Source organism: Gavialis gangeticus, unplaced genomic scaffold (genome assembly GCF_001723915.1).
Source record: "Gavialis gangeticus isolate Ggan-Ray unplaced genomic scaffold, GavGan_comp1, whole genome shotgun sequence".
In the NCBI taxonomy this organism is placed as follows: Eukaryota; Metazoa; Chordata; order Crocodylia; family Gavialidae; genus Gavialis; species Gavialis gangeticus.
Genome location: NW_017729022.1, coordinates 117,826,045 through 117,839,597, shown reverse-complemented (window position 1 = coordinate 117,839,597; position 13,553 = coordinate 117,826,045). Strand labels below are relative to the sequence as shown.

General features: G+C 48.8%; 1 protein-coding gene across 3 annotated transcripts in view; it reads left to right on the top strand.

The window, feature by feature from the left end:
- The window catches only part of FOXJ2 (forkhead box J2), a 68,944-nt gene that overhangs the window by 36,062 nt on the left and 19,329 nt on the right, over positions 1-13,553 (top strand). For 2 of the 3 annotated variants that reach the window (XM_019516043.1, XM_019516041.1), the window contains exons 2-6: positions 2,490-2,842; positions 3,300-3,374; positions 6,894-6,962; positions 7,365-7,505; positions 8,087-8,285. In XM_019516043.1, the coding sequence (XP_019371588.1) occupies positions 2,510-2,842; positions 3,300-3,374; positions 6,894-6,962; positions 7,365-7,505; positions 8,087-8,285 (817 nt within the window). In that variant the 5' untranslated portion in view covers positions 2,490-2,509. The remainder of the gene's footprint in view (positions 1-2,489; positions 2,843-3,299; positions 3,375-6,893; positions 6,963-7,364; positions 7,506-8,086; positions 8,286-13,553) is intronic. The other variant, XM_019516042.1, reaches the window with a different exon arrangement.

Here is a 13,553-nt window from a genome sequence, read left to right as displayed (position 1 = left end):
GTCTCCATTCATTTATACATACCCCCTCCATCCCTATATCCACCCAGCCCCACTTGTCCTATGCGTGGGCGTGCTGGGTGTATATATATGTGTGTGTATGTGTATATATGTGTATATATATACACACACATATATACAGTTGATCACCCTGAGACCAGTTTCAGTCATCAAGGAGTTATCATATCAGTCAGTTAATGAGCAGCTGAAACTAGGCTTGTAACAGAAGGCCTGATGTAACCCTCACTGCTAAGTTAACTACAGAGTGAACAGTCATCGCTGTTATCTCTGCTAGCCTGATGGGGAGATGGATAAATGTGTTGCAGTAGGACCTTTCCTCTCTGCTGCATAGACAGAAGAATGGTTCCGTCTGCCAGAGATACTGCAATGTCCGTTTTATATGTCAATGTGTGTATTAGGTGTAAGTGATCATGCTGGCTGTGTGATTCAAGGTATTTGTAGCTGTAGCTGGCTGCTGTGTCTGGGCACAGGATGCAATCAGCTCGCTTAGTTATTTGTACAAGCACAATGGGGGTGTTTGCACCCTGATGAGTGTGGTGATGGTGTGTGTGTGCAGCTGTGAAAACCCAGCTTGTGAGCCCGTGTGTGTGTCAGGTATAGACCTTTGTGTGCTTCTGTGTTTTGAGAGCACAGGGTGTAATGGGAATGGTGCTGCGGAGTTGTGTCCATGCGTGGGCGTGCTGGGTGCATGCATGTCTGGATCTGCGCATGTACACAGTGTCATCCCCAAAGACCTATTTTTAGAAAGGATATCTGATTGTTAAACTCATTGAGAGGGTGTTTCCCTGTCTCAACCGATCTGCTTGGTGTGGTGATGCAGTCTGTGGGAGGGGCCAGATGACTAATTTTTCCCTGGCAGGGCGTTTCTGTATTAATCGGTTATCTCTGTGTGTGCACGCGTGGTTTATCTGTTACCTGACCATGCTTCATGAGTTAGTTTTGTTACCTTTGGGAGCGCTGTTGTGAATCTCTGATCTTTTTTAAAAGTGAATTTCTGACTGGTAGAAGGTACAGACCTGGCAACCATTAGACTTAATCCCCCCTACTCTGTCCAGGTTCAGTAGAGACAGATTGATCATCACAGCCTGGCCTCAGACGGGTGAGCACTAGCTATGAATGGGAGTAGAATTTAGTCCTGGGTGCAGCCAATTAGGGCTAGCAGGGAGGGTGACTTTTCTTTTAACCTGACACCCTGGTTGGTAGCGTACTAGCTCATCCCATATAGATTACCAGATATTTGATATAACAACAAAGGCGCTGGGATAGGATCCCTTTGTATAACTGCTGTCCACCTTCAGCAGGTGTGTTTTATTGTTATGAAAGGAAATATGGTCTTGACCCATGAAAGGACTAGAAATCAAAAGACCTTGGTTCTTATTTCCTGCTCCTCTGAAGACTCATGGTGTAACTTTGGGCAAGTCATTTCTCTTTGTGTGCATCTCTCTGATTTCTGAGTTTGGAGATAACAAAGCCCCACCACAGGTAAATAAATATTAAGTAAAAGGCTTTGTCATACTTAGATTTTACTCTTCTTTAACACATTTTTCCCTAATTTATATAATTATTGCTTTTGAAACGGTCTGAGTCCTGGCCTAATGAGGTAGATAAAATTATGTGTATGTTATACTACATAAGCATGTAGACTTTTAAATTGGGAGGCGGGGTTCCTGGTCTAAGGGCTGGGGTTAGATATAATGTCACGTGATGCAGAAAGAGGTAGCAAGCCTTGAGGAAGACATTCACCGCTTCCCCACACATTTCCAGTTATGAACTGTTCAGGTGGGCTTATGTAGTCAGTGGCACTCAGTCCTGACTGGCTTAGGAGCCATGTGAGCAGTCAGCATTAACCAAAGACCCACGGCAACATCTATGCCCTGAAAAGTGTGACAAATGTTCCCGTTTAAAAGAAAAAAAAAATGATGGTATTGGTCTATAAGTAATAGAAACAGATGGCATCTGTTGGGCATTATTTATAATTGCAGGAAACACATAATGCACACAGCTAAAGAAACAAGTTTTAATAATATTTTCTGTGAAGTGCCATATACGGTATGTTGATGAACCACCTGTGGCTCAGAGAAATGGTCTTGAATATTGCTTGTAGGGTGTGATGTGATCCTCCTTAGCTGTGATCCTACACCTCTGTTGTTTCGTTAAGGGGATGCGGTCATGGTATGACTAGGATGCAGCTGGTGGAATAGCCCCACCTCTGTGAAATACCTTCCTCCACTGTCCAAATAATTTTACCTGAACAGAATTGGGCTACTCAGAATAGAACTGTGCCTCTAAGGTTACCATGCCAGGTCTGTCCTGACTTTGAGATGTTATTTGCAAGAAGAATGCACTGTTGTATGTAGGACAGTCTCTATAGATGTTTTGTGAAGGGTTAGGGAGGGCATCCTTCCCCTCTGTTATCTGGGTACAAATTACTTGTATCATTGGGTTCCATGACTGTTCCTTTCTCCCCACAGGCGCTCCTACTTCCAGCATCATGGCCTCTGACCTGGAAAGCAGCCTGACTTCCATAGACTGGCTCCCCCAGCTCACCTTGCGAGCTACTATTGAGAAACTAGGGGGTTCCTCACAGTCAGGACCCCCGGGGGCTGCACGGAAATGCCCCCCTGGATCCCCCACTGACCCTAACGCCACCCTGAGTAAGGATGAGGCTGCCGTGCACCAAGACGGGAAGCCACGTTACAGTTATGCCACGCTGATCACGTATGCCATCAACTCGTCACCTGCCAAGAAGATGACACTCAGCGAGATCTATCGTTGGATCTGTGACAACTTCCCCTACTACAAGAATGCTGGTATCGGATGGAAGGTGAGCGTGGAGTCTGCAACGCCATCTCCACCAGCTTGAGAGACCTCATTTTCTCCCTCTGTACAGAGTGTTCCCTGAGTAGGGAAAAAAAGCCAGGCACAGAAGTAGAAAATTCTGATGACCATCTGGAGGAAGCAGGGGGCCAGATGTCTTCTAATTTCCCCTGGAGTATTTGAGTGTTGAGGAACCCTGTCCTACTAAGACAGGCCTACAAAAATACCTTCTGCTAATCTGTCCCTAGACCAAAAACCATCCACAGTTGCCCCTCCATGGGTATACGAAAAGGACCTTAGCCTCCAGCATTTCCTCTGCTTTCCCTAGCTTCTCACATCCCCATCCTGGGCATATACAGACTACTTGCCTCCTCTCGGCCCTTTTTCTTTTTCACCCTTTCTTGGTGAAGGCTTCATTATGCTCTGCAGTTATCTACACAGTATTTATCTGCATCTCTCCACAGAACTCTATTCGTCACAACCTGTCTCTGAATAAATGTTTTCGGAAGGTGCCTCGGCCGAGAGACGATCCTGGGAAGGTGAGAAATTCATACGTTTCCAGACAAATTGCTTAAGCTGTGGGGAAGAATCCAGGGTCTCCCCTTTTCCTGCTGTGGTTGGAATTCTGAAATATATGAAGTGTGGTGTATTGAACATTAAGCAGAAGAAGACAGGGAGATCTTTACTCGTGTTCAGCGAACACAAAATTGTTCATTAAAAGTGTGCTCTACAAAGGTGCATAAGCAGGTATTAGCCCCCTTTTTTCCTGTTCTGTGATTTTTAATTGGCTTGGAAGGTTTTTGCGTGGTTTTTTGTTTTCTTTTTTTTAAAGAAAAAATGAAAAATGTATTTTTTTCTGTTTTATATATATTTAAAAATGCAGTTCTTGTCTAACCAGTTCTACATGAAAGACTTTACGGGTAACTGGAGAACTGGAAGGACTATGACATCATGGCTTTCAGGGAAATGAGAGTGAAGGAAGCAAGAGTAGAACCACTGTTCATATGGATTTTAAAATTTTGGGGGCTGAAAAAAATATTGCATTTAGCTCAGGTGTCTTAAATACTGGTAAGAGTGCTTTTTTCCCTAAAAATGGAGCCCTTCAACGCATTTAGTAAGGACTGACAGAACTCCAGGTGTAGAAAAGGAATAGAAGGTCTGTAAGGGAAAATTCCAGCAAAACTAAAAGTGAATATTGTTAATGTGAGAAGAAAAAGCAGAGGAGTTGGGGCCTCCAGAGGTTTCTTTCTCCTGTATCATAAAATTGCAAAAAAAAAAAAGCCTCAAGTCCAATGCCTTTTCTTTGCTAGTCCCCTTTAAGGGCTTGGGTCTTCAGTTAACATAATCTAGGTATCTGGGTAGAATTAGGTGGGTGTCTGCTGGTTGTGAACATTCAGGTGGGTTTAATACTCTGTTTTAGTAAACTCAGATTGGTTGCATGAAGTGGTGCATATTAGGTAGGGCTGTGTGAAATTTCGCTGGGTGTTTCATTTCGAAGCTCTTTTGATGCATTTCGAGCACAAAACGGTGAAATTAAAATGAAACAAAAGCCTTCAAAACAGCTTTGAAACGAAACAAGGGCATTTGAAACATTTCAGGTTCGAAGCTGGGCTTACTTGGCTTCAGCGCCAGTCTCAGCCAGCAGCTGCAGCCTTCTGTCATCTGGTGCTCGGGTCCAGGGGCCGCGCCCCCCTGGGAGGAGTCTGGCACAGCCCCACAGCCCTCCTGGGGATGCAGGCCCCCGGATCTGCATGCCAAATGACAGCATGCTGTTGCTGTCAGCTGGAGCCAGCGGCAGCAGCAGTCTTCCTGGCGCTAGGGGCAGATCAGGGGGGCTGTGCCGGACTCCTCCCAGGGGTGTGGGACCCTGATCTGTGTGCCGGATGACACGAGGCTGCTGCTGCTGCCTCCTAGGACCAGAGCTGGGCACAGCTCATGCCCAGCACTGGGAAGATGCCCATGCTCACCTGCTCACTCCTAGTGCCCCTGCCTCAGCCCTGTTGTACAGGTAGGGACCATTGTGCAGCCCTGACCCTGCATGCCCTGCAAACTGAAGTGAGCAGCAGCAGTGGGGAACGAGCTGGTGCTCAATGCAGGGTGGGGGAAGCAGCCGCTCCCCCGCCCTCTCACTGTGGCCAATGCCCCATGCTGCAGCTGCTCACAACCTGGGTGGGGCTGACCTGCCTCTCTGTCGCATCACTGGAGAGCAGGCACAGGCAGCCCCGTGCAGGCTCTGGGCAGTTGTAGCACAGGGCGCTGGCCATGGGCAGGGGGAGCAGCCACTTCTCCTCTGCAGTAAGCACCAGCTCTTTCCCCACCACTGCTGGTCCAGTGCACAGAGTCGGGGCTGCGCGCTGCTCCCTGTCTATACCGTGGGGCTGCGGCAGGGGTACTAGGAGTGAGCAGGTGAGTGCAGGGCCTTCTTGGTGCTGGGCATGGGCTTTGCCCAGCATTGGTTCCACATGGCGGCAGCAGCCTCCTGTTATCTGGCATGCAAATTGGGGTCTCGCCTGGACTCCCAGGAGGGTTGCGGGGCTGTGCTGGACTCCTTCCAGGGTGCGGGTCCCCAATCTCCAGATGACTGGAGGCTGCCTCTGCTGCCTGGGGCCAGCGGCAGCACCAATCTTTCCAGCGCTGGGTGCGGGCTGTGCCCAGTGCCAGTCCCAGACAGCAGCAGCAACCTCCTGTCATCTGGTGCACAGATTGGGGGCCCACACCCTGGGAGGAGTCTGGCCCAGCCCTGCAGCCCTCCTGGGGGTGCGGGTGAGCCCCCACTCTGCATGCCGGATGACAGGAAGCTGCTGCTGCCACCTGGGACTGGTGTTGGGCACAGCCCATGCCAAGCACCGGGAAGATTGGTGCTGCCGTTGGCCCTAGCTGGCAGTGACAGCATGCTGTCATCCAGCACACAGATCCAGGGACCTGCACCCCTGAGAGGGCTGCAAGGCTATGCCAGACTCCTTCCCGGTCATCCAGATCTGCACTCTGGATGACAGGAGGCTGCCGCTGCTGCCTTGGGCCAGAGGCAACATCAGTCTTCCCAGTGCTGGGCACTGGCTGTGCCCAGCACCGGTCCCAGGCAGCAGCAGCAGCCTCCTGTCATCTGGCATGCAGATCTAAGGTCCCGCACCACTGGGAGGAGTCTAGCACAGCCCCACAGCTCTCCCAGGGGTACAGGCTCCTGGATCTGCGGGCCAGATGATAGGAGGCTGCCGCTGCCAGCAAATGTCACGAGTTCTGCTTTGAACAGTTTAAGATTCAGTTTCCCAGAAACCTCTGTACCTATCACCTTGAAACTTGGCAGGCTTCATGCCCTCAGAAGGGGCTACCATTCCTGCAAGTTTCATGTGAATCAGGCAAGAAATAACCATGTTTTTAGGCATTTTCACGATTCCCGATTATAGCCTATGGGTAAAATGTCAAAACAGTTTTGATGAAACTAAACGGAACAGTGCTAACAAAACTCGAAACAAAACACTGTCCCAGTGAAATGGCAAAATGGAAGTCGAAATGAAATGGTGCTGTTTTGCACAGTCCAGATCTCCCTAGGAAGCCACGCTCTGGAATTTCTTCCGTCCTGATTAAGAAAATGATCCACTAATATGCTCATAGGTTGCCTTGCCCACTCTGGTCATTTGTATCTGATTGGTCTATACTTGACTTAATAACAAAGTATGCGAGAGGCAGAAGACCATGATGAGCTTGTTTTAGCAAAAGGGAGATGGTAATATGTGGTCTGGCTTACCACACTGGATCAGACCATTTTGTTATCTTGTCTGGTGAGAATCATCTCTTAGTGGCTTCTTTGTGACACTTCACAGGAAATCACGGGTCTCCCTCAATAGCATTGTATCTCATTGGGCAGTAGCAAAGTAGAGGAGAAAAATTTTCCTGCCATCCTGCTGGCAGTCAGCTCGTGTCTTGAGAAGAGTATATTGATGGTTTTGACCTTTAACACATTAGTTGGTGCTGTATGCTATGAGTCTCAGTTATGCCCTGTAGTAGAGAGTTCCTAAGGCTAATCCTGCTGTCCTCTTACCGTTGTTTTTTTTTTCCAGGGTTCTTATTGGACAATAGACACCTGTCCAGATATTTCTCGCAAGAGGCGGCACCCTCCAGATGATGATGTGAGTATGACTCTTTCCTGAGAGCAGATGAGGTTACATGGGGATCAGAATTCCCTTCTTGCTCCAGGAAAAGGGAAGCCTTCCGGGGCTTTATTGTCATCATACTGGGGAAAGTGGAGTTTGTACAAGAAGGAAAAGTCTGGGACCAGATGAATGTTGAGGCTGACTTCTCTGGTCACACCATGTAGCTGCTATTGCTCTCACCCAGAACTGATCTTTAGCTTTGTCTGGCAAAAGCCTGAGACCTCTTGAATGTTCTTTCACTCCTGGCGCTGCCCTCCCCCACCCCTTTTTAGGGCATGTGCTTGTACAAAGGGGAGTCAGATTCTCATCTGCAGTTTCACTTCTCCTGCTGTTTCTGATTTCCTCCTTTCTTTTCTCATTCCCTCTCCCCATCCACAGATACCACAGGACTCCCCAGAGCAAGAGGCAAGCAAGAGCCCCCGGGGGGCTGTCCCAGTCAGCACAGAAGCTTCTCTTCCCCCCGAGGCCACCCCCCAGCTATCGCTGCAGACCACCAGCCCCATTGCTAACTACAGTCAAGTGAGTGACAGGAAAAGAGAAGGTAGTATAAAAGTGATATTATAGCCATGAAGTCCAGAAATTATGTGAGGGACAAGAATTTCTTAGAGTGCTATCTTTTTTGGACCAATTATCTAGTTGGGATAAGGTTAGACAAGCTATTGAATGCAAGAGAAGGGGCAGGAAAGAAGAGGCAGAGCAGGTAAGGGAGAAGAAATGGAGAGAGATTTCCTAGACTGGAGGTTAAATGGGGGGGATGAGATACTTAGATAAGAGCTGGAACAAAAGAGGATATAAAGGGGAGGCAGCTTCATGATTGGGAGGAAGAAATGCAGAGAAGAGGAGCAGATGGGGGATGAGGAGAATGGCAGGTGGGTTGAGAGGTGACTGAAGGATACAGAGAAGTAGCACATCCTGGGAGGGCAGAGGAGGGGGAGTACTCAGAGCCTAGTGGGAAGGTGTTTTTGTTGGGAGAAAAATGGGTGACAAGAGACTAGTGCCTTTTTCTGGTGTATCCCCTCCTGCCTCCTTCCTCAAACCTTTCTGTGGAGTTACAAAGCTGTATATCTTTCCCTCCCCTACCCATCGTGTATGATCCCCAGCAGGGTGCGGGGCCTGTGGATGCAGCATCCACCGTGGCAGGGGGGCAGGGCCGCGAAGGGGCAGATGTACCACCCCCTCTCTACAGCACCAACCATGACTTCAAGTTCTCCTACTCTGAGATCAACTTCCAGGACCTGAGCTGGTCCTTCCGAAACCTCTACAAATCCATGCTGGAGAAATCCTCCTCTTCCCAGCACGGTGAGTACCAGAACTATGCAACTAATGCACCTCTTTTTACCACCCAATTCTTCCTTTCTAGCAGCCTATGAAAATGTGGGTCTCTTATTTAGAAATATTCTAGTTCTCCTCTCAGGTGTATTTCATGTGCAACGCTTTCTCAGTCTCTCAGCCACCATTTCTTTCTACAGAACTAGCAATTATTTAAAAAATGTATAATGCTGACACATTGGGAACAAAAGGAGGAACAAAAGTGCCTGGAAGGCTGGAGAAATCTGTTTCTGAAGAAAGGCTTGACAGAAAAAAATGTGGATGTCTGCTGTCATGATCCAGAAATGCAGGTTTTTGGCAGGGGGAGAAGGTTGTTAGAAACAAATTGTAGAAGAGCCTCCACAAAGGGAAAGGGTAGGAACATTGGCAACATGTAGGGGGTGCACATAGGTGCACATGAACTCCCTGAGATTGGCCATGCACCCCCTGGAAGCACCATCTGCAAAACTGGAAGTGCCACCGGAAATCACTTCTGGTTTTGCTGTTGGCTTGTCGATCAGTCTTTGGGGGAGCCGCCCACCCCCGGCGATCTGGTGCCCCCCAGACTCGGGAGGTACCAGTCGCCCATGGGTAGGAAGCCCCGCTCACATTGGTCCCTAAAACCTGGAGCTGAATGGAACTCCAAGGAATACAGTGCAATGAAAAGGAGTGGTTGTAATTTTAATGGGTAAAAGACAGACTAACCGTAATCCATTCCTGTTCTCTGCATTCTCTGATTCCTAGAACAGCCAGTAGAGGGCAGCCTCTCATTAGGGATATGAACAAGGGGCACAGAAGAAAGCCTGAAAACAATTCCTGTTTGCTGCTTTTGTGTTTAGAAACATACTTTTGAAATATTGAGCTGGTGTGGGACAGGCAATATTAGTAAACCAGGGCCATGCCTGTATTGATAATCATAAGTTCTTAGTCTTTCTAGGCTGCAGTCATAACACTGCTAACAGTGTTCAGACAAACCTGCAAGCTGAAGGACTTCTGTGGTTCATGGATTTGCTGGGCTATTGGCGTTGTAGTAGCAGCTGGGATCCCCTGTCATGGGCTGGGCATTTTGCAAAGAAAGCTAAAATCTGCCACACAGGCTGAGTATATCCAGTCCCTCCAGCTTAGGCAGCTTTAGTACTGGCTAGCATACACTTTCAGAAAATTCATCATGTATCAAGAGGCTGTGCCGATGACTTGGTAGCCAGAATGAGCAAGGGTGGCCTCAGAGCCCCAGCCCAGTGGTAGGTGCTCCTAGAGGTGCTGTCTTTGAACAAGATGTAAAATGAGCTCAACTTCTAAACAGAGATTTAAGGAGCCTCATTGTGGGAGTGAGTAGCATCCTGGTCATGGGGTTCTGTGCCATTCACGTAGATGGCTCAAATCCAGCATGTGGCTGTATTGACTGAAGTACGATGTGAGGCTGGCAGGTCTTGGTCCTGTTCCTACCATCACCAAAGATAACAGGTAGCCCTTTCTTGTTGACAGTCTCAGCAGATGTGCCGAACAGTCTGATTTTTCCCTGTTTCTGAGAGTGTCAGAATTATTGAAGATACTGGGTAGGGTTGAGAATTTAGCACTACTTTAAATAAGGCCCCTTATTAAGGCATACGGCTTGGCTGAAAATGTTGACTGGGAGTGTTCATTCACTTTTCCTGGACAAACTATTGCTCTCAAAAATATTTGAAGCTGAGAGAGAACTTTGGGGAGGCACAGCTAAAGAGTTTGCTTCCTGTCCTATTGCTGACATGTAACACTTAGCTGTTTAAATGCTTGCTGCCTTCCTCCCCCTTCCTTTCAGAAGGCCACAATGTCAGTGGATGTGAGTGATCCTCCTACACAGTGGTCTGGGTTGAAAGGTGCTAGATGAGCATTGAATAACCAATACCGAGCGACAGAGAGAGAACATAATGCCAGTAACTTATAAGTGATGTGCAGCAGTAAAGCTGAATGTGCACGTATACTTTCACTGCTGCTGTAGCATGACTTAAGGATGCCTGAGATGCTGAGGCCAGGGGTGGGTGGAGGTTCTTGGGGTGAGCTGAACGAAACCACATGGATCCCCTGACATTGAGTTAGTAGAGCCAGCAGCTCCTATCCCTCCATGACTGTGGGGAGCAGAGGCTCCCAACCAGTAAGCTGTGAGTGGGCTACAAGGGGAAATATGAGCCATGTGTTTGTGGGGGTGGGGGAACCAACTCCCTCCCAAATCTTGCCATGGTGTCAAGCAACATGGGACTGAGATTGTGTTGCTCCACACATGCTACCTCCTGAACCACCTCAGTGTAGCACCATGGGTAGGGTAGTTAGGTCTACCGAGAAGCAGAGCTTGGGTGCAGTGCTGCTCAGACACAGCCTTGCTGCTTTTGTTCCAGCCCGGGCACACTTAGCTTGGGTGTCTCTGCCATATGCCTGAAAAGAGTGCCACAAGGCAAGATGGGTCTTAGTGATCTTAAGGTAGGTAGTAGGGTTATGCCAGAGGTTTGGGGGTGGAGTGTACTGGGAGCAGTATGGAACCGAATTCAGCCCTGAGATTAGAAAGTTGAGAACTACTGATCAGGAGACAGAAAGCGGAGTATATTCAGGAGAGATAAGGAGATACTGGGTACCACTGTATGATGCATTGCTAAGGTCCCATTTAGAAAAGTGTGCTGGTCTGGTCACCAACATTCAAGAAAGATGAACTTAAACTCGAAGGAGTTCAAAGAAGGGGTACAGGGATGGTTAAGGGAATAGATAGCTTTTCTTATGAAAGATTTGAAGTTCTTGGCTTGTTTATCTGAACAGAACAGAGCTTGAGAGGAAACACAATCACTGCACAAGTGCATTATAGGGGGGGTGGCAGAAGGGATTTTTTTAGCTGAAAAATAACACTAAATCAAGATCAAATGGCTATAAAGTGGTTTACGGACAAATGTTGCAAGAAGTCCTCTTCTACTTTCCAGTCTATCAGGGCTAAGTTTTGGAATGGTCTTCCAAGCTAAGTAGTTTGAGGCCAAAAATCTGAATTGTTCTAAAACTGAACTCAGTAAGTTTATGGATGGGGTGGTGTGATAGGACAGGGAGCTCTGGTTCAACAATCAATGTGTGTGTTATGTGGAATCCTGTATCTTCAACCCCTGTGTTGGATATAGACGTAACTGTCTTACATTGTGGCAAGAGTCTGCTAATCTCATGCTTGGGGCTTTTGCTGGTCACCTGTAGGGACCCAGAAAGATTTCCCTACATCTCCTCATGAATGCTGTTGGCTCTGGCAGAATGAGGGTTGTCCTTCTAAAGCAGGAATGGGCAAAAATACAGCCAGATCCAGTCCTCCAGGTGACTGGATCCAGCCCACAGATGCCCCCATGGCACTCAACATGGGGCCAAGGCCCACCTACTTGCACTGGGGCAGCCCACACCAAGCTCCTGCCTGCAGCCCAGCCAGCATGGATAGTTTGCAGTGGGGTTGTTCTCAGTGTGGCTGCAGCTGGGTGCTGCTCTAATCCCCGACTTCAGTGGCTGTTCCTTCTTTGGATCTTGCCCCAGGTGAGCGGCTTCAAGTGGCTGGAAGCTGAAGCTGGAACCCTGTGCACAGAGGCAGGAGCCACCTGGCTGAAGGTGCTCAGCCACCTGTCTCCTCACTGGGAGCAGAATGGCTGGGAAAGGATCAGGAGTTGCTGCTGGAGGTGAAGGGAGCAGAATAGCACGCAGCTGCAGCCACACTGGGAACAGCTCTGCTGGAAGCTGCTCTTGAACTTGCTCTGGTAGCGCCATGTCATACCACTCCAGGCAGCCAGGCAGCTTCAGCTGGGTGGCTCCTGCCCCAGTGCATGGGGCTCTAGCTTCAGCTCCTGACTGCCTTCCTAGGAGCTGGTGTCCGAACCCTGCGTGATGGGGCAGGAGCCACCCAGCTAAAGCTGCCCACTCACTCAGAGTGGTGCAGCATGGTAGGGGCAAGATCAGGAGAAAGAGCTGCCACTGGAGTTGGGGGGAACAGAACAGCATGCAGCTGGGTGAGCTTTGCTGCATGCACACCTGCATTCCCCTCCCCTCACCCATGGCAGGCTTCTGGGACCTAGCATCATCCAGGCAGCCTCCCTCCCACACATACACTCATACATACACCTTCCCCCTCCTCCCCCACTGCCTTGCAACTTGGCCCCATGATCCCAACCTTGCCCACCCCTATTGCTCCTGAACAGTGCTCCCCACCTGCCCACAGCCCCATAGGGAGTTTTGGTGAGATGTTGTGGCGTGGGGAGTGCTGAGCCAGCTCATGACAGCTTATCAAAACTCCTCATATTATTAGGCCCAAATAATTGCCCCCCCCCCCAGTCTAAGGCATTGGGAGGCTGCCCATAACTAAGGCTGCAGTTCTGCCTGGGTTGCACTGATACTTCTGTTGGTACTTAGAAAACTCAGGGGTTCCTGGCAGAGGATCTTGCTTTTCCGCTCAGGGTCATTTCCATTGCCAGATTCAAGGTCAGGAAAGAATTTTTCCAGTAGAATGCATTGGCATAGATTGGGACATGGAGGGTTTTGTTGCTTTGTAGCATATTTCATGGTCTTCTGCCTCAGATCCAGTGAGCAGCTATTAACCAGTTCCTTTCTGGCTGGTGCACACATCTCCCTCCTTCTATCCATGGCATGTTTTATAGCAGGGGCAGGCAATTATTTTGCAGAGGGCCGCTTACTGAGTTTTGGCAAGCCATCGAGGGCTGCATGACAGGCAGCCCAGGGCAGTTAAATATTAATTTTCTAAATTTTTTTAGAGGCCCCATGGGCTGGATAGAATGGCCTGGTGGGCCGCATCTGGCCCCTGGGCTGCATTTGGCCCACCCCTGTTTTATAGGCTTTAGAGTTTTTTGTTTGTGTTTCAGGTTTTGTTCTTTATAGTTTGGAAGTGATGATGTTGGGGATTCCTTGTGTTAACACTTGCCTGCAAACATAGGGATTTGGGTTTGATGGCCCAGGAAGCCCTGTGTAGCCCTGTGTTCCCATGAAGCACTGGCTGATGGCAGCCATTAATAAAGTCCAGTTACACCCCATCTCAGCTCTGCCCACCTTCCCAGTACAGTTTAGTATACTGGCAACTTGAGTGACCACCCAGATAGGATAAAGCATAGTTGAGAAATGGGGATGTACAGAGCTTGAGACCAGGGGAATGAGAAATGCATGGTGCATCTGGTATTATGGAGGACTAGGAGGGGTTTAATAAGTCCTGAAAAGGAGAGGGATTGGAGGGTGCACATGGGTAGCCTGTGGAGGGAACAGAGAGAG